We start from the raw sequence: 23,787 nt of genomic DNA on the forward strand, positions 1-23,787 counted from the left end.
CTACACTTTGATCTTAGCTTATTATTCAATTTCTAAAAATGTATTATGATGAAGTCAACTATTTTGTTGACGCAAAAAATGCTACACTTTGATCTTAGAAAAGGAATAAAAACTGAATTATTAAACTTTAAAAAATCCTTTTTTACGAAGCCATCTACTTTGCTGTTGCTAAAAGATTCTACACTTCGATCTTAACCAAACGTTGAAAAGGTTTATTGAATTTCCAAAAATATACATACCAAGTTATCTATACTATTTGGAAACACAACCCATCCACCGTCCAATCACTCTGCACCAGAGTACATTCAGTACTTGCCGCAAAAATCCAATAAGCAAACACGGACAAAAAATTCTTCGTAAAACTTGGGTCTAGTCAATTTTTAACATATTCTATTTCGGGTGGAGCTTTCAAACGCACCTGTAGCGTCGAAAGAAAGATTTTTTTCGATACCAGATGATACGAATAGGTTTTTTTCCAGCGGATGGCAACTATTGATGGAGATCCTGAGATGGCAGATTCAAAAAAGGGTATAAAAGTAGATGGATGGCGGATGGGGTTCTTTCTAGAGATGGGAAACAATTACTTTATTCGAAAGCTTTCGCGTTCCTCGGATCGATAAAATTTCCTTTTAACCCAGAAAGACGGACCAAATGAAGAGGAAGCGAACATTCTTGTTAAGATGGCCGAAGCAAAAAACGTGCCAATAATTTCAGATAGTATTTTTTTCCACGCCAGTCTAGAAAGCAACGTTACCTGAGACTAAGAGCGTCGAACTAACAACCTCTTAAAGGGTTTGGTAATGGGAACCGGTAAGGTCGACGGCTCCCTTTAATGCGATTGGTAAGGATAGGTGGCGCCACAATCGAGCTCTTAAATATCTCCGCCGATGCCACGCCATTTGCGAAATGGAGAACAGTGGACTATTTTATGCTAGACACGCCACTGAATGGGGGTGGGGTGAAGTCGCATAATTATAGCTCCCCCCTTTTATATAACTTTGCGCTTTGTTCTTCCAAAGTCAGTCATTTTCAGTAATTAAAGGGGAACGGCCAAGCTTTTCCAAATTTGGCCTTATTTCCGTATCAAAAGATTAACAAGACGTTCAATATACTAACACGTACCTTTTTTTGTCTTGAAAAAAATAGCTTTTGGCCTAAAAAGTTGAAACGAAAAATAACGCCAAGTGTTTGGGTTTGAATTTTCGCCGCCATCTTAGGGGCTGCCGCCAGCGCCCGTAACCCCGTATGAGCGATTTGCGAACTAGCGTAACTTTTGAAATCGCTCAATTTAGGCTTAAGTCTCTTATAACTGGAAAGCGCCGCACGTGCAAATTAACAAAAAAATTCGCATCTACAGCAGCGCGAGCTTTTTTTAATCAATTTTAATCGAGCTGGGAGTGTCTCACGGACTTCTCACCAGGTGTCGCGGCGGACGCGCGCTTTTCGATTTCTCGAAATTTCTTTATTTTATTAAAAATTAACCACTCAATATTTTTTGATGCGGTTTTCGCCATAAATTTTAGTTTTTAATGGGCTATAGGGCTATCTAAATGGTTAAAGCTTGACCGTTCCCCTTTAATAATAATCAACCCAAGGAACCACAGAGGTCTAAGTCAACTAGTGCCGATTACCGCTGGCTGGGTTAAATTGCGTAGGATGGTGATGGCAAGCCCTTCCTACCACGCTAGGCCAACAGGGTCCACTCGTGACGTCAGGGAATCAATGAGATAACAGGACTAATTTTAATTTCTTAGCTAACCTGCCAGAGATAACCACTGACATTCCTGCACTAACTATTGCTTTAAAATATCTAAATAAATCTCAGATTGTTTCCGAAATTGATCACTGAATGAGTTTCTAGCTAAACCGACCAAGTCTTAAGAAATGTACACACTCTTGTTAGAAACGTTAAGTGGACGCCGCCATTATCGTACAGACAACCGACGAGCAAGCCCTCTACCGCAGAAATTTCATCCAACCAACACCGGTTTTTTCATCACCCTCCCCGTACACTGTAAGGTAATGGCGGTCGATTGGGGAAGCGTGGTTAAGATTCTTATAGAAGGAAGTAATAATTTCCAATTTCATGCATTAAGCTACGCTTCAACATGGTTATAAAGTGAAATCTTAGATTTCCGTTTATAGCTATGGTAACCGTTATGAAGACCGTGTATTTCCAAATTTAGATATATTATTAATGGAATATTTACACAATCAATGGAACAGGGTTATTGCAATGTTTACATTGGCTTGTTTAAATATTTAACCGATAAATGAGGAGATCTTTGCAACGATATCTATATATTTAACCTAGAAAGTAGAGTGGCAGGTTTGCCAGATAAGTCGTTTTCTGAGGCTCCCTGGTTCGAAGAAAAATATTCTAAAACCATAGTTTCTTAATTCTTCGTACTCAAAAGGAAAAAATTACTAGCCAAGGAATTTATGAATTTTTAATATACCCAGAAATTTACAAAGATCTATGTGGGTTGAGTAAAAAATTCCCCTTATTTGTATCATATCAACCCCTTCAAAAGTTCGGTCAAACTATTAACGTTGTAATAATGGCTATCGCGTTATAGATCGGGTTTCGGCGAGAAATAGATACACCAAACTCGGTCATATAGAGACGTGATGTTTATAGCCGTTATGATAAAAGCGAACGAGAGATGGCGCTATACGTGTTTATTCCGTCCCACCTTCCGTTCATTTTCCTTCGAATACCCCCCAATTTCTCCCCCCACCCCGCACTAGCTCTTTCTTTGGAGCGTCTAGTAAGGCTCGCTTTTATAAGGGCGGGGACTTGGCTAGCATCTGCGCCGGACCTGATAAGGACGCGCTAGGCGGCGCTGGCTACCGAAGGCTCGCTCCTAAGCCTTGGCTTTCATTTTACGCCTCGGCCTTTTCAACGTCGCTTGGCATCGAGCTCTAAAGCGCTAATGTTTATAGCAAATATCCCTATTGTTGCGTGACCGAAACTTAAGGCCTCGCAACTTCCCCTTCGCCTGTGGACTCGCGAGACGCGTCGCTCGCTAGATGGCGGGCGTGCGCTCGTCGGCTTAAACTGCAAAGTAACCAGTTCTTCGGTCTATTCGCGTAGGCACTTCGGTCATTATAGGGTATATATTAAATAGGAAGCGGCGTTGTAACCCGGTCGAGCTTCAATCTTTGGTTTTCGTAGGGAACAGATGCGCCACCAGGTGGCGTGTTTTTGAGGTTAGCCGCTATACCTTTAGGTCAGGCCGAGCTACTGCATTATTTCTGGAGCCTAGCCGGCCAAAAATATAATTCTTTTCCTCAGCAGCTATACGGACGATGCGCTGTTTATATATATATATATATATATATATGGGTTTATTACGTTTTACTAGGCAGCGCCCTCTCGTTACCAAGCTGGAAACAAATTTGATAAGAGAATATATACCGTTATGAACAAACATTTTTTCCTTTTATGTTCCTTTTTTTTGGGATAAATAATCTACCGAGTGAGAAATGAGATCGAATCAAAAGATTTAGGATTACGCTCTCTGATTCGGGCTGCCCTTTCAAATTGCATTTATGTGTTCTGACGTGTAGGTCTTACCTTTGATAACCCTTAATTTCTACTTCTCATTATAGCTTATTATAATTATCAATAACCCATAATTTTGTCTTAAGTCTATAATTATATCACATAAGTGTAGCAGTTAATGTTAGTCGAAATAATTACTGACATACCAAAAAAATAAGGCGATAAAATATTAAAATTAAAATAAATTAAACAATTTCATGTTAATTTATCTCTTGATTTTGATACATTGTTGAAGTTACAAATGTATAGTATTTTACGTTAAATCATAATTTCGATAACCTATAAATCAAATTTCATCACAGTAACATATGACATAAGTAACATAATAACCATAAGTATGAAACACCCTATTCTCCCAATGCTATTTTTGTAATTATTTTACTTCATGTCAATAGCAACATAAATAACAACGTGTCTATGGACTAACAACTTTCTCGGTGTAAGGAAGGCCGCGTTTCCTCTTCCTATTATCAGAAGTAAATGAACCGAAGTTATAGAAATGGCACTCAGAATCGGAGGTCGTTTTGCCTATGAAAATGATGAGAGAATCGAGTCAAATAAAAGCTTATTTCCATCCCCGTCTTTTGATGAGTTAAATTGCACTTGGGAATTGTGGGTCTAGTTATTGCTATGTATAAAACAATGGTTTCATAAAAACCGAAACTTTTTTTCGGCCTATGAGCGCGCAGAATTTCAAATTCGAGGTCCAAATGTAACTTCATAAGGAAAACGCCTCCAACATGGGGAGTATAGCAGTCTGATAACTTCGGTTAATTTACTTTTGCTATTATTCAATCGCTCTACGATTCATTAATCGATATCGTTCAGTGTCATACTTATGGTTATTATGCTACTCCAGGTAATACTAAATATTAATATCGCATCTTTTAAACAACTTTATATTTATAATGAAGAATTTTTATGGGTTATCATATTTATTATTAAAACAAAGTGACCGTTATTTTTGAGTGAGGAGCAATTAAGCGTGGTGTTGGGGGGTTTCCTACCATTTAGGCCTGCAATTCATTATCCGTTCAAGACTAATTATATTGGGTTATGTTATATGAGAAGCCATAAAGCTTTTACCTTGGCTGATCTGGAGTGTGGCTTGGTATTTTTAGCGCCGACTATTTGCAAAGGAAACCCGCCAACCGTTTCCCGTCTAGCCCTAGAAAAATAAAAATCATAATGACGATAAAAAATAATGCTTTATTTATGTCTAAGCATACCCACTCAAAGTAGTCAGAATTGCGTAGGTGATCCGTTATAATAAAGCAAATAGCCTACTTCGTGCGAGGGGCTAACCACTCTCTGAAAATCTGTACACCGATTACCAATGAGTACAGCCTTTGGTAGTGCTAAATATGTACTCATTTACGTAATCATTTTAGTGCAGTCAAAGGTACAGGCTTGTATACCGATTACGGGGAGTGGTTAGCCCCTCGACTTCGCGTTCAAGATGAAAATACTAATCATTTCTTTCTCGAACAGTGTCAGTCATAGACTTTGTGCAAATCATTACCGGTAGAGCTGTGCAAATACCATTTTTTGGGGATCGAATCGAATATCAAATATTTTTTTCAAGGCACGGCAAATACCAAATCGAATATTTATAACGTCAAATAATTTGGTCGAATATTTTTAGGGCAAAAATTTAGGCCAGTTAACTGATCAAATACCAAATAGTATTTCGAATATCAAATTATTCGATGTATTTGGTTTTCAAATAGCCAAATAGTTTGCATATTTGTCAAAAAAAGTAATTGAAATCACTGTTCGTTTTACTTGAAAATAGTAAAATATTAAACCAAGTACAGTATAGCCCAGGGAACTTTGTTCTAAGCGATCAAAAATTCTAAACAGAAAAATCCATAAAGTTACTTACATCAACTTTCCTCTCGGTTTTTAGTTTTGTTTTGGACTTGGTTTACGTTTTAGACTCAATTTTAGTTTTACTTTGTTATTTTAGAAAATTCCATGACAAAAGAGAACACGCGAGTAATAATAGGCGCTTACTTTCGTTAAGAAGTTTTAATATAAACGGTATGGGTAATAGACGGTAAAATAAATTCCAACGGCCTCCCAGCCTCTGAAGGGTTTTTGAATTTGGGGGTACGAAAAAAGGGGAAACGTTTCGTGACAGCATGGCTGCCAGCCTCTCCGCTTCGCGACTTTAATTGTCACTGAAATCATTTCAACCGTTTTTCACGTCATTACGATTGATCTCAGTTAATAATTTGTATTTTAATTTAAAGAATTCAAGTTATAGGTAAATTTACAGTTAAACAACCATTTTGTCTAGCTTTTATTCCCGAAATATAACGGTCAGTTTACTTAGATGGCGCCACGTGCTCTACGAAGAATCACGATTTAGATATTTGTTACTCGGCGAAAGTTAAAAATTGGCCTCTGCGCATGCTCCAATACCAACCAATCCGGTGTTCCCTCCCCGGCTAGTGTCCAGTTTTTAAGTGGCAATGACGGTTTAAAATTCCACCCCCATTTATTTTACCGTCTATGGACGTGGAAGCTACTCTTCATATGGTCCTTGGCGCTGCGGCCTAAAGAGAGGTGCCAGAAATTAGGACTAGTTCGGAAATTTCACTACGCTCTCCTGGGATGGCCTTGAAACTCAACAAATTAGAAAAAGACCCGCGGTTATTCGATCAGTTTGCAAACTATTTGAAAATACCAAATACTTTTACCCTATCTTTTAGAATATTCGACTATTTGATCAAAAATTCGATTATTCGCGAACTTTTCCAAGCGCTATTCGATTCGGTTGTTTATTTTAAGGTTTGAATGATACAGTAAAAAAGTAGCATTGCAGTTGAAGAAAATTAGCGTTGAAATTAGACTGATATAGTATTAACATTTCAAATTAATTATAAGTGTATTTTACCATAATAATTATTATTAGCTGACTCACCAGTCAGAACATATTATTTTTCAATATAGCTAAGGTGACCTACGTGAATACAATATTTTTCGAAATATAGCAACTTTATAAACGTAATAACCAGTCAACATTGAGGTATCGTAAGTTCACCACATACTACGGGTTATGTTAAAAACATTAACCGATAAATGAGCAGGGTTTCGCAATCATAACTACATTATTAAAATCTTAAAATTAATTTTGCGCGTGAAAATACGCTGCCATGTTAGGGTATAAAAGCGGATAAATAAGTCTGCTATACCTCACAATGTAAAGGTACTGTCACGCGCAAAAACGTAATTTTTAAATCGGGAAATTTGAGCAATGAGGGCTTGATATAAGCAATTTGATCATTTTTTATTAATGGTTTTAACCGGTTTAAACCACCGGTTACAACCGTATTTAACCATACTGGATTTTTTAATTTTTAAAAAGCCGGTTTTTGCCAACCCTGAGTTTTGCTAAGATCAAAGTGTAGTCTCTTTCCAAATCCCCAAAATAGGCGACTTCGTATAAAATAATTATCTTGATTTCTAATAATAAGATTTTTCATCGTGAATAACAAGAGATTGCCTAAGATCAAAGTGTTTTTCTGGCGAGTATGTGAATTTCACTAAAAAACCTAATTTATAAATAAGGAATTTCTGATACTTCTCACACCACTAACGAAGCTTCTATGCGAGGGGTCGGACATTTGTACAAAATCCCGTACACTTCAGAAGAAATCTCTGACGAAATCGTGAAATCCCTGACGAAATCGTAAAATCTCTGACCAAATTTCAAAATCTCTGACGAAATCGCAAAATCTTATGAAATCGCGAAATCTCTGATGAAATCGCGAAATCTCCGACGAAATCGCGAAATCTGATGAAATCGCGAAATCTTTGACGAAATCGCGAAATCTTTGACGAAATCGCGAAATCTGATGAAATCGCGAAATCTTTGACGAAATCGCGAAATCACAGAGATTTCGAAATGTCCGACCCCTCGCTTCTATGGCATTTCATTTTTTTACAGAAATGTATCCCAATTTCACATAATTGGTTTTTGAACTCGCTTTAACCCCAAATTATTAATTATAAATTAAAGCTTTTTTATTTCACTCACCCTCTAGCGTAACCCCCACCATGTTTTTCCTAACGGTTGGTATCGGTGTTGGTTAGATCGGTTTTTAGGCTTTTAAATCGATTCCCTCGATAATCATTATTTGTTTATTTAGTCAGCCTGTGCGTAAGAAGCGCCCCTGCACGTCGGGGTGGCGAAGCGAGGAAATATTTTCGAAGCCTCGAGGCGAATTTTGACTTTTCCATATTTCTATTTTTCCTGAGATCGGGGACTTAGGTTGAGGATAAGCAGAAATGGAAGATTTTCTCTACCTCGTTTCAAGATAAAGATATGTTCTCTTAAACTTCCTCCTTTTTCAGCTCGCAAACGGATTTTCAGTCGCCGCTTGGGGCTGTACCAAATCCGAAATAAAACTATTTTCCTTTTAAGCAAATAATAAAAATCGTAAAGTAGCAGTTGCATTTAATAACAAGTTGGCAAGCCAAAATATACCTCTCCTCGGAAAAGTTTTTAATTTTCAGTGATGCGTAACTGTATCCGTGGTTCTGCGGTAGAACGCTCACCTGTCGTGCAAGAGGGCTCGGGTTCGAATCCCGGCCGACTAAAAAAATTTACTACACCCAATGACAAAAAGAGGGCGCTTTTGGAAAAACCTTTTCCCTGATTCTAAGAAACTGGATACGCAGTGATTACCCTTTGCCCCGCAGGCCTGACAGACAGACAGACTGACAGACAGACACGGTGGTTGTATAACCCCTCCTAGGGTACAAAGTCCTCTCGGAGAGGTAAAAAGACTCATAAATGACTCTGTGATTTTAGTCTATCATAACCAATTTCCTAACAAATATCAAAATGAAATTTTTTTTATTTTTTGAATTTAATACCAAGTATGTATTTAAATAGTATCACTTTCGCGTATCTTGTGTTCAAAGTAGGTTTTTTATAGTTTGTATTAAGAAAACTTTGATTTAAAGTGGTTATTTTAGGGGTCCGAATCTAAGTAAAATAAAATATGATTTAAAACGTTCGCGAAAAGATTTAAAAATTCCGCGAACGAGTTAGACGTTTGTGGAAATAAATTAAAAAAGATGAAGTTTTGTAAACTGTATTATCGTCTTGGAAATAATAAAATAAAAGTGAATGTCACCAAAAGTAAATAATCCGAAGTCACGAAAGGCATTTTCCGTATGCATATCGAGATTGGTAATTTTCATTAATCGATTGCAATTAAATTGAAATAAAAATAACCATTAGCTGGGCTAATACCAAAGGCACCACCCCACCCCCAAGTAATCTAGCGATTTTTAATGCTTTTAAATCAGGTGGCCGGGTTATTATACTGCATAGGAGGGTGCTGTCAAGCCCCACAGCTCCCTACAATCACTATTACTGTTAGCCTCTACAAGTTTTTATGGAAAAGGAAACCGACGAACTCGAAGAAAATCCCTTTAACCAGTGGGGGGAGAACTGGCAAACTCTACGCAGAAAGTGTTGGTCCGAGTTTTCACCCAGCGCCACAAGCTGGGATCGAACCCGGCTCCTCTTGCTGCTTTGTGAAGACTTTGTCTAACAATTAAGGAGAGTACCCGAGGTGTTTATTGCCGATTTCGTTCAAAATCGGCCGTAATGTAGACCTATATGAGATATGAAATTTCCCAAAAGGAGACGTTGCACTACCCATTCGATTTGACATGGCAACCGAAAATGTATTTGACTACTTAAAACAAAAATAAGATTGTTTCCTTATTTTACCCAAAGGTTGTTACAATTTTACCTAAAAAATGTTCCAATTTACCCAAACTTGATGAAATTTATCTAAATATGGTCCAAATTACCCATTTCGTGATTTTCAAATTTAAAAAAAATCGTAAACCGAGAAAATCCCATGTTTTTTTAAAGGAATTTTTTTTGTCTTAAGTGGTGAAAAATATTTTCGGTTGCCATGGCAAATCGAATGGGTAGTGCAACGTCTCCTTTTGGGAAATTTCATATCTCATATAGGTCTACATTACGCCCGATTTTGAACGAAATCGGCAAAAAACACTTCGGGTACTCTCCTTGTCAGTGCACTTAGAAGTCAAGATGTAATATGAAATCGGTAATCAACCGTTCGTGTGAATGTATATGTAGGTAGGAATAGATATAAATTAAATTTTAAACAATGCAGGAATTTAAATATTTAATTGAACTGATAAATATTTGAGGTCAAAGTTGGGAATTTTCTATCTGCAAATAAAAGTTGTTTATACTAAACAAAATATTTAAAATAGACTTGGTTTTGGCGGTTACCGTTACTTATAGGTATATTTTCTTTGAACCTGTAGCATTAAAGGCCGACTACATAAATCTTCGGTTTACTCTGTCTTTCACTGGAAGTAGGCTGACTGCATGGCATACGTGTATTGCAGTAAGCCTACTTCCAGTGAAAGACAGAGTAAACCGAAGATTTATGTAGTCGGCCTTTAATGGAAAATTACCACCACATTGATATAACGGTATTTAGCTCTATGCAATGGTTGGATTTAAAATTAACCTATTAATGAGTAGGATTTCACACTCATATTTCAAATCAGGCCCAAAATTTGCTCCAACCATGAAGGAATAGTAGGGAGGGCGGCGTTAAATCCAACACCGTAGTGACAACTCGTTGCGTGGGAGTCATTTATGCAATATAATCACCAACAATCACTGCTAAGTGAACCAAACTGGCGTCCGTGTTTACAAACAATGTCTACACATATATGTTTTATTTACCTTTTTCCAAAAAGCGTGTTACAAAATTACACCATAAACTATACAGCAAAGAAATGTATTTATGTGTTACTAAAATGTAACGTGCCACCTAGGAGCAACAAACACAACACCCCGCACAAGGAGAACGCAACCCGTCAAAAGTCGTGGATTTTCATGCGTACGTTTTTCATTGGCTAGACGCTTTAGCGCCTGCTACCGTCGGAAGGGGAAAATTCGGAAATTGTCTTCCCCCCGCCCGTAAAACGTTCAGCGTAAAGGCTCGTGACGCTCGTCCAATGAAATTCGTACACAACCCTTCGTTAGCGTGTTTAAAGGCTAGCTGCGCTCTCCTTGTGTTTGTTGCTCTTAGGTGCCACCAATTGCGCTCCGCGCGCCGTTATTAAATTGAAGAAGATAAAATGTCTAGCGCCATCTTCCGCGTAGTCGGAGTAAACAATCTTCTTCATTCTTTCGATTTTAATCTGAAATTTATGCGCAAAACAAAGTACGAAACATCGTGTAATATATAGCTGAATTAATTCTACTTTTTCCAAAAAAAGGTTTGAAGGGAAGGAGTTTATTTGGAATCCTTTCGGGAATCTTGGCACTTTTTGATTGACGGTAATCTCCCGGCAATGTTTATTGCAATTTCATTTTTTACGGGGGCTCATATAGAAATCCCCACTTAACGTCACGTCCAGTTGTTCCCGTTATTTGCCGAATGTGCCTCGCTTCGCTGCGTTTTTGCATTTTGGAAATTCGTATATTTTGCGCCTCCACTTTCATTTAGATTATTTTAGCATTTTTTTCCCATTTTCTTAGATTTAGGTTTTTGCCAAGTCGCATTGTTTGAATTATCTTTTCGGAAGAAATAATTCTTACAATGCCTTCGTTAAATTTCTTCGTAGGCGGAAATTTTTCATTACACTTCCGCCAAGCTGATAACGACGTCTTGGGGAACTATTCCTCGAATTCGAGACTATTTAACATAATCTTACGCAACCCGGAATATTTGCAATTATGTTTCACTTTTAAGATTAATGGTGCCCATTTTATTGGGCTTTCTCTCTCATTGCGGCGTGGTTGCATCCTAGCTTGGGGCAAATTTTATCCTCACTAGTTAAAAGGGTTTTTCCTCTGGGTGCTTTGATTTCCTTTTTCGTTGCACGGTCTAACGGTAGTAATTAGAGTAAGGAGCTGTCGAAAAAATGTGTACACTTTTTATTGATTTCGAAACAAATTTTCGATGGATCCCATTGGTGTTTCACTATTTCTCGTTGATTTTATTGATTTCTAACTATTTCTAGGTCTTTTCCAATGATTGCCCATTATTTTAAGTGAATTATATTGATTTATCTTGATATTTCGGTGATTTCTATTGGGGTTTTTTGGTAATTTCCATTGATTTATCTTGATATTTCGGTAATTTCTATTGGGGTTCTTTTGTTTTTTGGTAATTTCCATTGATTTATCTTGATATTTCGGTGATTTCTATTGGGGTTTTTTGGTAATTTCCATTGATTTATCTTGATATTTCGGTGATTTCTATTGGGGTTTTTTGGTAATTTCCATTGATTTATCTTGATATTTCGGTGATTTCTATTGGGGTTCTTTTGTTTTTTTGGTAATTTCCATTGATTTATCTTGATATTTCGGTAATTTCTATTGGGGTTCTTTTGTTTTTTGGTAATTTCCATTGATTTATCTTGATATTTCGGTGATTTCTATTGGGGTTTTTTGGTAATTTCCATTGATTTATCTTGATATTTCGGTAATTTCTATTGGGGTTCTTTTGTTTTTTGGTAATTTCCATTGATTTATCTTGATATTTCGGTGATTTCTATTGGGGTTTTTTGGTAATTTCCATTGATTTATCTTGATATTTCGGTAATTTCTATTGGGGTTCTTTTGTTTTTTGGTAATTTCCATTGATTTATCTTGATATTTCGGTAATTTCTATTGGGGTTCTTTTGTTTTTTGGTAATTTCCATTGATTTATCTTGATATTTCGGTGATTTCTATTGGGGTTTTTTGGTAATTTCCATTGATTTATCTTGATATTTCGGTAATTTCTATTGGGGTTCTTTTGTTTTTTGGTAATTTCCATTGATTTATCTTGATATTTCGGTAATTTCTATTGGGGTTCTTTTGTTTTTTGGTAATTTCCATTGATTTATCTTGATATTTCGGTGATTTCTATTGGGGTTTTTTGGTAATTTCCATTGATTTATCTTGATATTTCGGTAATTTCTATTGGGGTTCTTTTGTTTTTTGGTAATTTCCATTGATTTATCTTGATATTTCGGTAATTTCTATTGGGGTTCTTTTGTTTTTTGGTAATTTCCATTGATTTATCTTGATATTTCGGTAATTTCTATTGGGGTTCTTTTGTTTTTTGGTAATTTCCATTGATTTATCTTGATATTTCGGTGATTTCTATTGGGGTTTTTTGGTAATTTCCATTGATTTATCTTGATATTTCGGTAATTTCTATTGGGGTTCTTTTGTTTTTTGGTAATTTCCATTGATTTATCTTGATATTTCGGTAATTTCTATTGGGGTTCTTTTGTTTTTTGGTAATTTCCATTGATTTATCTTGATATTTCGGTGATTTCTATTGGGGTTTTTTGGTAATTTCCATTGATTTATCTTGATATTTCGGTAATTTCTATTGGGGTTCTTTTGTTTTTTGGTAATTTCCATTGATTTATCTTGATATTTCGGTGATTTCTATTGGGGTTTTTTGGTAATTTCCATTGATTTATCTTGATATTTCGGTGATTTCTATTGGGGTTCTTTTGTTTTTTTGGTAATTTCCATTGATTTATCTTGATATTTCGGTAATTTCTATTGGGGTTCTTTTGTTTTTTGGTAATTTCCATTGATTTATCTTGATATTTCGGTAATTTCTATTGGGGTTCTTTTGTTTTTTGGTAATTTCCATTGATTTATCTTGATATTTCGGTAATTTCTATTGGGGTTCTTTTGTTTTTTGGTAATTTCCATTGATTTATCTTGATATTTCGGTAATTTCTATTGGGGTTCTTTTGTTTTTTGGTAATTTCCATTGATTTATCTTGATATTTCGGTAATTTCTATTGGGGTTCTTTTGTTTTTTGGTAATTTCCATTGATTTATCTTGATATTTCGGTGATTTCTATTGGGGTTTTTTGGTAATTTCCATTGATTTATCTTGATATTTCGGTGATTTCTATTGGGGTTCTTTTGTTTTTTTGGTAATTTCCATTGATTTATCTTGATATTTCGGTAATTTCTATTGGGGTTCTTTTGTTTTTTGGTAATTTCCATTGATTTATCTTGATATTTCGGTAATTTCTATTGGGGTTCTTTTGTTTTTTGGTAATTTCCATTGATTTATCTTGATATTTCGGTGATTTCTATTGGGGTTTTTTGGTAATTTCCATTGATTTATCTTGATATTTCGGTAATTTCTATTGGGGTTCTTTTGTTTTTTGGTAATTTCCATTGATTTATCTTGATATTTCGGTAATTTCTATTGGGGTTCTTTTGTTTTTTGGTAATTTCCATTGATTTATCTTGATATTTCGGTGATTTCTATTGGGGTTTTTTGGTAATTTCCATTGATTTATCTTGATATTTCGGTAATTTCTATTGGGGTTCTTTTGTTTTTTGGTAATTTCCATTGATTTATCTTGATATTTCGGTGATTTCTATTGGGGTTTTTTGGTAATTTCCATTGATTTATCTTGATATTTCGGTGATTTCTATTGGGGTTCTTTTGTTTTTTTGGTAATTTCCATTGATTTATCTTGATATTTCGGTAATTTCTATTGGGGTTCTTTTGTTTTTTGGTAATTTCCATTGATTTATCTTGATATTTCGGTAATTTCTATTGGGGTTCTTTTGTTTTTTGGTAATTTCCATTGATTTATCTTGATATTTCGGTGATTTCTATTGGGGTTTTTTGGTAATTTCCATTGATTTATCTTGATATTTCGGTAATTTCTATTGGGGTTCTTTTGTTTTTTGGTAATTTCCATTGATTTATCTTGATATTTCGGTAATTTCTATTGGGGTTCTTTTGTTTTTTGGTAATTTCCATTGATTTATCTTGATATTTCGGTGATTTCTATTGGGGTTTTTTGGTAATTTCCATTGATTTATCTTGATATTTCGGTAATTTCTATTGGGGTTCTTTTGTTTTTTGGTAATTTCCATTGATTTATCTTGATATTTCGGTGATTTCTATTGGGGTTTTTTGGTAATTTCCATTGATTTATCTTGATATTTCGGTGATTTCTATTGGGGTTCTTTTGTTTTTTTGGTAATTTCCATTGATTTATCTTGATATTTCGGTAATTTCTATTGGGGTTCTTTTGTTTTTTGGTAATTTCCATTGATTTATCTTGATATTTCGGTAATTTCTATTGGGGTTCTTTTGTTTTTTGGTAATTTCCATTGATTTATCTTGATATTTCGGTGATTTCTATTGGGGTTTTTTGGTAATTTCCATTGATTTATCTTGATATTTCGGTAATTTCTATTGGGGTTCTTTTGTTTTTTGGTAATTTCCATTGATTTATCTTGATATTTCGGTAATTTCTATTGGGGTTCTTTTGTTTTTTGGTAATTTCCATTGATTTATCTTGATATTTCGGTGATTTCTATTGGGGTTTTTTGGTAATTTCCATTGATTTATCTTGATATTTCGGTAATTTCTATTGGGGTTCTTTTGTTTTTTGGTAATTTCCATTGATTTATCTTGATATTTCGGTGATTTCTATTGGGGTTTTTTGGTAATTTCCATTGATTTATCTTGATATTTCGGTGATTTCTATTGGGGTTCTTTTGTTTTTTTGGTAATTTCCATTGATTTATCTTGATATTTCGGTAATTTCTATTGGGGTTCTTTTGTTTTTTGGTAATTTCCATTGATTTATCTTGATATTTCGGTAATTTCTATTGGGGTTCTTTTGTTTTTTGGTAATTTCCATTGATTTATCTTGATATTTCGGTGATTTCTATTGGGGTTTTTTGGTAATTTCCATTGATTTATCTTGATATTTCGGTAATTTCTATTGGGGTTCTTTTGTTTTTTGGTAATTTCCATTGATTTATCTTGATATTTCGGTAATTTCTATTGGGGTTCTTTTGTTTTTTGGTAATTTCCATTGATTTATCTTGATATTTCGGTGATTTCTATTGGGGTTTTTTGGTAATTTCCATTGATTTATCTTGATATTTCGGTAATTTCTATTGGGGTTCTTTTGTTTTTTGGTAATTTCCATTGATTTATCTTGATATTTCGGTGATTTCTATTGGGGTTTTTTGGTAATTTCCATTGATTTATCTTGATATTTCGGTGATTTCTATTGGGGTTCTTTTGTTTTTTTGGTAATTTCCATTGATTTATCTTGATATTTCGGTAATTTCTATTGGGGTTCTTTTGTTTTTTGGTAATTTCCATTGATTTATCTTGATATTTCGGTAATTTCTATTGGGGTTCTTTTGTTTTTTGGTAATTTCCATTGATTTATCTTGATATTTCGGTGATTTCTATTGGGGTTTTTTGGTAATTTCCATTGATTTATCTTGATATTTCGGTAATTTCTATTGGGGTTCTTTTGTTTTTTGGTAATTTCCATTGATTTATCTTGATATTTCGGTAATTTCTATTGGGGTTCTTTTGTTTTTTGGTAATTTCCATTGATTTATCTTGATATTTCGGTGATTTCTATTGGGGTTTTTTGGTAATTTCCATTGATTTATCTTGATATTTCGGTAATTTCTATTGGGGTTCTTTTGTTTTTTGGTAATTTCCATTGATTTATCTTGATATTTCGGTGATTTCTATTGGGGTTTTTTGGTAATTTCCATTGATTTATCTTGATATTTCGGTGATTTCTATTGGGGTTCTTTTGTTTTTTTGGTAATTTCCATTGATTTATCTTGATATTTCGGTAATTTCTATTGGGGTTCTTTTGTTTTTTGGTAATTTCCATTGATTTATCTTGATATTTCGGTAATTTCTATTGGGGTTCTTTTGTTTTTTGGTAATTTCCATTGATTTATCTTGATATTTCGGTAATTTCTATTGGGGTTCTTTTGTTTTTTGGTAATTTCCATTGATTTATCTTGATATTTCGGTAATTTCTATTGGGGTTCTTTTGTTTTTTGGTAATTTCCATTGATTTATCTTGATATTTCGGTAATTTCTATTGGGGTTCTTTTGTTTTTTGGTAATTTCCATTGATTTATCTTGATATTTCGGTGATTTCTATTGGGGTTTTTTGGTAATTTCCATTGATTTATCTTGATATTTCGGTGATTTCTATTGGGGTTCTTTTGTTTTTTTGGTAATTTCCATTGATTTATCTTGATATTTCGGTAATTTCTATTGGGGTTCTTTTGTTTTTTGGTAATTTCCATTGATTTATCTTGATATTTCGGTAATTTCTATTGGGGTTCTTTTGTTTTTTGGTAATTTCCATTGATTTATCTTGATATTTCGGTGATTTCTATTGGGGTTTTTTGGTAATTTCCATTGATTTATCTTGATATTTCGGTAATTTCTATTGGGGTTCTTTTGTTTTTTGGTAATTTCCATTGATTTATCTTGATATTTCGGTAATTTCTATTGGGGTTCTTTTGTTTTTTGGTAATTTCCATTGATTTATCTTGATATTTCGGTGATTTCTATTGGGGTTTTTTGGTAATTTCCATTGATTTATCTTGATATTTCGGTAATTTCTATTGGGGTTCTTTTGTTTTTTGGTAATTTCCATTGATTTATCTTGATATTTCGGTAATTTCTATTGGGGTTCTTTTGTTTTTTGGTAATTTCCATTGATTTATCTTGATATTTCGGTGATTTCTATTGGGGTTTTTTGGTAATTTCCATTGATTTATCTTGATATTTCGGTAATTTCTATTGGGGTTCTTTTGTTTTTTGGTAATTTCCATTGATTTATCTTGATATTTCGGTAATTTCTATTGGGGTTCTTTTGTTTTTTGGTAATTTCCATTGATTTATCTTGATATTTCGGTAATTTCTATTGGGGTTCTTTTGTTTTTTGGTAATTTCCATTGATTTATCTTGATATTTCGGTGATTTCTATTGGGGTTTTTTGGTAATTTCCATTGATTTATCTTGATATTTCGGTAATTTCTATTGGGGTTCTTTTGTTTTTTGGTAATTTCCATTGATTTATCTTGATATTTCGGTGATTTCTATTGGGGTTTTTTGGTAATTTCCATTGATTTATCTTGATATTTCGGTAATTTCTATTGGGGTTCTTTTGTTTTTTGGTAATTTCCATTGATTTATCTTGATATTTCGGTAATTTCTATTGGGGTTCTTTTGTTTTTTGGTAATTTCCATTGATTTATCTTGATATTTCGGTAATTTCTATTGGGGTTCTTTTGTTTTTTGGTAATTTCCATTGATTTATCTTGATATTTCGGTGATTTCTATTGGGGTTTTTTGGTAATTTCCATTGATTTATCTTGATATTTCGGTAATTTCTATTGGGGTTCTTTTGTTTTTTGGTAATTTCCATTGATTTATCTTGATATTTCGGTGATTTCTATTGGGGTTTTTTGGTAATTTCCATTGATTTATCTTGATATTTCGGTAATTTCTATTGGGGTTCTTTTGTTTTTTGGTAATTTCCATTGATTTATCTTGATATTTCGGTGATTTCTATTGGGGTTTTTTGGTAATTTCCATTGATTTATCTTGATATTTCGGTAATTTCTATTGGGGTTCTTTTGTTTTTTGGTAATTTCCATTGATTTATCTTGATATTTCGGTAATTTCTATTGGGGTTCTTTTGTTTTTTGGTAATTTCCATTGATTTATCTTGATATTTCGGTAATTTCTATTGGGGTTCTTTTGTTTTTTGGTAATTTCCATTGATTTATCTTGATATTTCGGTGATTTCTATTGGGGTTTTTTGGTAATTTCCATTGATTTATCTTGATATTTCGGTAATTTCTATTGGGGTTCTTTTGTTTTTTGGTAATTTCCATTGATTTATCTTGATATTTCGGTGATTTCTATTGGGGTTTTTTGGTAATTTCCATTGATTTATCTTGATATTTCGGTAATTTCTATTGGGGTTCTTTTGTTTTTTGGTAATTTCCATTGATTTATCTTGATATTTCGGTGATTTCTATTGGGGTTTTTTGGTAATTTCCATTGATTTATCTTGATATTTCGGTAATTTCTATTGGGGTTCTTTTGTTTTTTGGTAATTTCCATTGATTTATCTTGATATTTCGGTAATTTCTATTGGGGTTCTTTTGTTTTTTGGTAATTTCCATTGATTTATCTTGATATTTCGGTAATTTCTATTGGGGTTCTTTTGTTTTTTGGTAATTTCCATTGATTTATCTTGATATTTCGGTGATTTCTATTGGGGTTTTTTGGTAATTTCCATTGATTTATCTTGATATTTCGGTAATTTCTATTGGGGTTCTTTTGTTTTTTGGTAATTTCCATTGATTTATCTTGATATTTCGGTAATTTCTATTGGGGTTCTTTTGTTTTTTGGTAATTTCCATTGATTTATCTTGATATTTCGGTGATTTCTATTGGGGTTTTTTGGTAATTTCCATTGATTTATCTTGATATTTCGGTAATTTCTATTGGGGTTCTTTTGTTTTTTGGTAATTTCCATTGATTTATCTTGATATTTCGGTGATTTCTATTGGGGTTTTTTGGTAATTTCCATTGATTTATCTTGATATTTCGGTGATTTCTATTGGGGTTCTTTTGTTTTTTTGGTAATTTCCATTGATTTATCTTGATATTTCGGTAATTTCTATTGGGGTTCTTTTGTTTTTTGGTAATTTCCATTGATTTATCTTGATATTTCGGTGATTTCTATTGGGGTTCTTTTGTTTTTTGGTAATTTCCATTGATTTATCTTGATATTTCGGTAATTTCTATTGGGGTTCTTTTGTTTTTTGGTAATTTCCATTGATTTATCTTGATTTTCGGTGATTTCGATTGATTTATCTTGGTTTTCGGTGATTTCGATTGATTTATCTTGGTTTTTCGGTGACTTCTATTGATTTATCTTGTTTTATTTGGTGATTTTTATTGATTTCTCTATGTTTTTAAATGATTTTCATTGATTTCTCTAGGTTTTTCAGTGATTTCTAATAGGTTTTATTTTTGGTTTTTCCGTGATTTTCATTGATTATCTAAAGTGATATTACACCTCCGGTTTCTATAACGAATCGGTAGCGTAAATAAGGGGTTCGAAGGTGCATACCACAGCGGTCGTCACTCACAGATACATTTATTATGATGAGAGTGTCATCATCAAAAGGGGGGATTCATTCGTCATGATAACTCTACTTCCTTCTCTTTCATAAATTTTGAATGTTGCTTTCAGGTCTAGTAAAGAACTTTTCACACGAGCCAACTTTTTAAATCAAAATGCTGAGTCAGCAAAAATGGATCAGTGATCCATTTTTTTCTCACGTACATTTTTGGTGGATCAACTCTTCGAACTTTTATTCACACGAACCAACTAGTTGACTCAACTCAAGTTGACTCATCTAGTTGGATCAAAAAGTTGGCTCGTGTGAAAAGGCCTTTAGTCTGGCCCATGAGCTAACACCGACCTCAATGACGGCGCTACTGTACCTTATTATTTAAATGGCTAGTTGTCTCGCGTATCATGAAGGGACACAAATAATTTATGCATTTGCAAATCCTTATTCGTGTTTGTCATCGATTAAGCAGTCATGGCTTTTGTCCCTATTTAATTTATTCTTAACCAAGTGTGGTTAAGAGCACTCTAGGGATTATTATTGAAACGATGTCTTTGCAATTTCTCTTTGTAGCCAAATTGGACGCCGTCAAGACGTACATGCGAATGCGGCGAGTGCCTGAACAGATTCAGAACAAGGTGATTCGGTGGTTCGACTATTTATGGATGACGCAGAAGTCTTCGGACGAGGAGCGGTCAGTGGGCTGCTTGCCGGACAAGTTGAAGGCGGAGATAGCCATTCACGTGCACTTGGACACGCTGAAGAGGGTCGAGATCTTCCAGAACACGGAGGCGGGCTTTCTGTGCGAACTCGTCCTCCGCCTTCGACCCGTTCTCTTCAGCCCCGGAGACTACATCTGCCGGAAAGGTCAGTCACCATACACCACCACACACCACACCACACCACCATCCACGCCCTAAAAACATTCCGCGTCCAATATACTACCAGAAGGAAATAGATATCAAACGGAAAGTCTCTAATGTTAAACTGTTTCCAACTTCAATCTGATCTGAACATTATCAATATATATCTGACAATTACGATCTGATTCTATCGCGCTACAAAAACTAGGAGCTAAGAACCGCCCTGACTAGCTAATGTAGTTTCTCAGATTAAATGGGTACTTAGAGACTTTCTGTTTATATCTATTTACTTTTGATACCAGTACTATAATTCTACACGTTTTCAATCGTGAGCTTAACCTGTCTCATATCACGCCCTCACCACAAAAGAAAGAAACAGCTGCTTGTTTTTCGAACAATTAATCGACATTCTGGTCTGAATTAAAGCTGGTTTTAACTTGGGAAAAAAATGGCATGACGACGAGTGTCGAAGTCAAGAAACCTACGTTAGGCCTAAAAGCTGGTTTTCAATTTTAAAATTCATTTTGCGAGTGAAAATACCTCTACATGTTATGGTCCAAAAAGCACCAAAGAAGGCTGTGTGCCCAAGACATGTACCTGTAGTGTCGCGTGCTAAAACGTCATTTCAAAATCCGTTAATTGGAAAAATTGCCGGTCGCCTCCAGCGTGGCGCAAAAACTTACGTTAGGCCTAAAAGCTGGTTTCACTAGAGCAGAAACGCCCAACATCAAAACAAATAAAACTACTTTGGGTCTAAGCCGAGCTTTTCATTTAGGCCAACTGGCGGAGACGACTAGCGTCTACGCAAAAACCATTAGGCCTAAAAGCTGGTTTTCACAAAGGCAAAAACTCTGCAACGACTCAAAAATAATGTAGGCCTAACGGAAATGTTTCGCGTCGCAGCGTTTTAACCCTAGTGAAAACTAGCCCTGCAATATCAATCTTCACTGGGGTTTTTAACCGTGTCGCGTGTGTGTGTTTGCGTGGCTTCCTTCCCAGGAGAAGTGGGCAAGGAGATGTACATCGTGAACCGGGGTCGATTGCAAGTGGTGGCCGACAACGGCAAGACGGTGCTGGCCACGCTGAGGGCTGGCAGCTATTTCGGCGAGATTTCAATCCTCAACATGGGCACGGCCGGCAATCGACGGACGGCTTCTGTACGCTCCGTCGGCTACTCGGACCTCTTCTGTCTCTACAAGCAGGACATGTGGGAGGTCCTCAAGGACTATCCGGCAGCCAGGGTCCGACTCGAGGCCATCGCCGTAAAAAGACTCGAAAAGTACAAAAAAGAACCCCTGCGAAAAAGTAAGGCAATCGAATGTTTTCGCCTCGTCTTAAAGCTTTTTTTTCGCAAGAAAGATACACCATAGTATTCCACAATTAGATAAGTTTTTCACATTGGATTTAAAATGTTACTATGAGAAAAACGACAGGGCTAGGTTATTAGCTAGTTTGACTAAGGGATTTTAATTCTTAAGGCAATTTCGCAAAATCCGAAAGTATGTTTTTTCGATTATTTATGTTTAATTTGAGATTAAAAAGTATCATTTTACAGTTATTTATGTTGTAGTTGAGATTTGAAAGTATGATTTTCCGGTTATTTATTTTTGTTGTAGTTGAGATTTGAAAGTATGATTTTCCGGTTATTTATTTAGTTGTAGTTGAGATTTCAAAGTATGATTTTCCGGTTATTTATTTTTGTTGTAGTTGAGATTTGAAAGTATGATTTTCCGGTTATTTATTTTTGTTGTAGTTGAGATTTGAAAGTATGATTTTCAGGTTATTTAGGTTCAAATTGATATTTGAAAGTCTGATTTTCCAGTTATTTATGTTGTAGTTATGATTTCAATATATAATTTTATGGTTATTTATGTTTCATTTGAGATTTGAAAATATAATTTCCCGGTTATTTATTTAGTTGAAGCTGAGATTTGAAAGTATGATTTTCTGTTTGATTATGTTGTAGTTGACATTTGAAAGTATGATTTTGCTGTTATTTATGTTCAATTTGAGAGTATGATTTTCATGTTATTTATTTTGCAGTTGAACTTTGATAGTATGTTTTTTACTGTTATTTATTTCGAATTTGAGTTTTCAAAGTGATCTCAAGATTTCTAAAATTTTAATGTATACGGGATTTTTACGAATATCCGACCCTTCGAAAAGGATTATATTTAATGAGGCTTCAGAAATGTGCGGTTTAAAGCTAAAAAGTTGCGTGTTACGCGGATACTAATATAATATTCTAGATTATTTTATTTAGATTACTATTTATTACTATATTAATCGAGAAAATTCAATACTCGTACAACCCGAAATATTTACAATAATGTTTCAATTTGCAGACTAGCCTTGTGACAATATATTACTGGTGTATCTATCTTATTTTTCATAATTATATCATATTATATAATATAATATAATTTGTATCGTGATACACAGCTTAATTTGACTCCGAGAGTAAATCGTTTTTTTACCTTAACCAAATATTAATTCGAGGAGCTTTATTAAACTACCACAGCGCCGTAACCTCCGATATTGGATCGAGGCTAATAATAAATCGTTTTATTATCTTACTCAAATTACCGCGATATGGCCAAAGAGGGATGAAGAAATTGAGAGGATTTTTTGTCCATTTTGGGATTGGTTAGGCTTCCTTGCCTAAGTGGTCAAATTAAGAAAGAAAATGGTTCGAGAAGCGGTTAAGAGAGGGGAAAGGTACCTAGACATGATAATAGCTTGGCACTATCATTTTCCAAGGCTCTTTGGGAATAAGAAAAGATAATTTGCATTTTAGAAAAAACTACTCTAACTTTCTTTCGCAATTTAACAAAGTAACGTTTTTCTCTTGATAGAATAGTTCGGGGAATATTGCAATTTAGGTTCTTTTTTTCAACGGTAGAATAATTTTGTTGAAATGTTTTTGGATATCAACAGCGTGTTTCGGACGTATTTTGGGGGGAAATAATCTATTTTTTTTTACATTTTTCGATTATTTTTGGTTTTACTTTTTGTAGCCAATATTAAACTAAAAGCTATGTCTCGAGTCTTTCTGGCTGGTCGGATGGCGTACTGTCGAGTTTTTTTTAGTCCAGCTGGCGATATTAGCGAATCTTTATAAGTGCCATCTAGTATCAGAAACGATAAATAATTTCTGTGTAATTTCTAGTGTTGTAAGTCGGAAAATTTTCCGGAAAATGACCGAGGCTTTTTTTTACGGAAAATTTTCCGTATTTTTCCGAAAAAAAAAAAAAAATTCATTCCATGATTAGTCTAATATATTGTTTGCAAATTTAAATAAAGCGGCATTTTCGCCTAATTTTTTCGAATCTGAAAGTAAAACTTAACCTCTA

The 23,787-nt window shown here is 34.4% G+C and overlaps 1 protein-coding gene across 2 annotated transcripts in view; it reads left to right on the forward strand.

Moving 5' to 3' along the window:
* The window catches only part of LOC149953473 (cyclic nucleotide-gated channel alpha-3-like), a 210,126-nt gene that overhangs the window by 171,267 nt on the left and 15,072 nt on the right, over nucleotides 1–23,787 (forward strand). For both annotated transcript variants that reach the window (XM_090168840.1, XM_090168839.1), the window contains exons 3-4: nucleotides 20,145–20,438; nucleotides 21,434–21,739. In XM_090168840.1, coding sequence (XP_090024966.1) covers nucleotides 20,145–20,438; nucleotides 21,434–21,739 — 600 coding nt within the window. The remainder of the gene's footprint in view (nucleotides 1–20,144; nucleotides 20,439–21,433; nucleotides 21,740–23,787) is intronic.

The sequence above is a fragment of the Leiobunum rupestre genome, chromosome 3 (assembly GCF_980474605.1).
Source record: "Leiobunum rupestre chromosome 3, qqLeiRupe1.1.hap1, whole genome shotgun sequence".
Classification (NCBI taxonomy): Eukaryota; Metazoa; Arthropoda; class Arachnida; order Opiliones; family Sclerosomatidae; genus Leiobunum; species Leiobunum rupestre.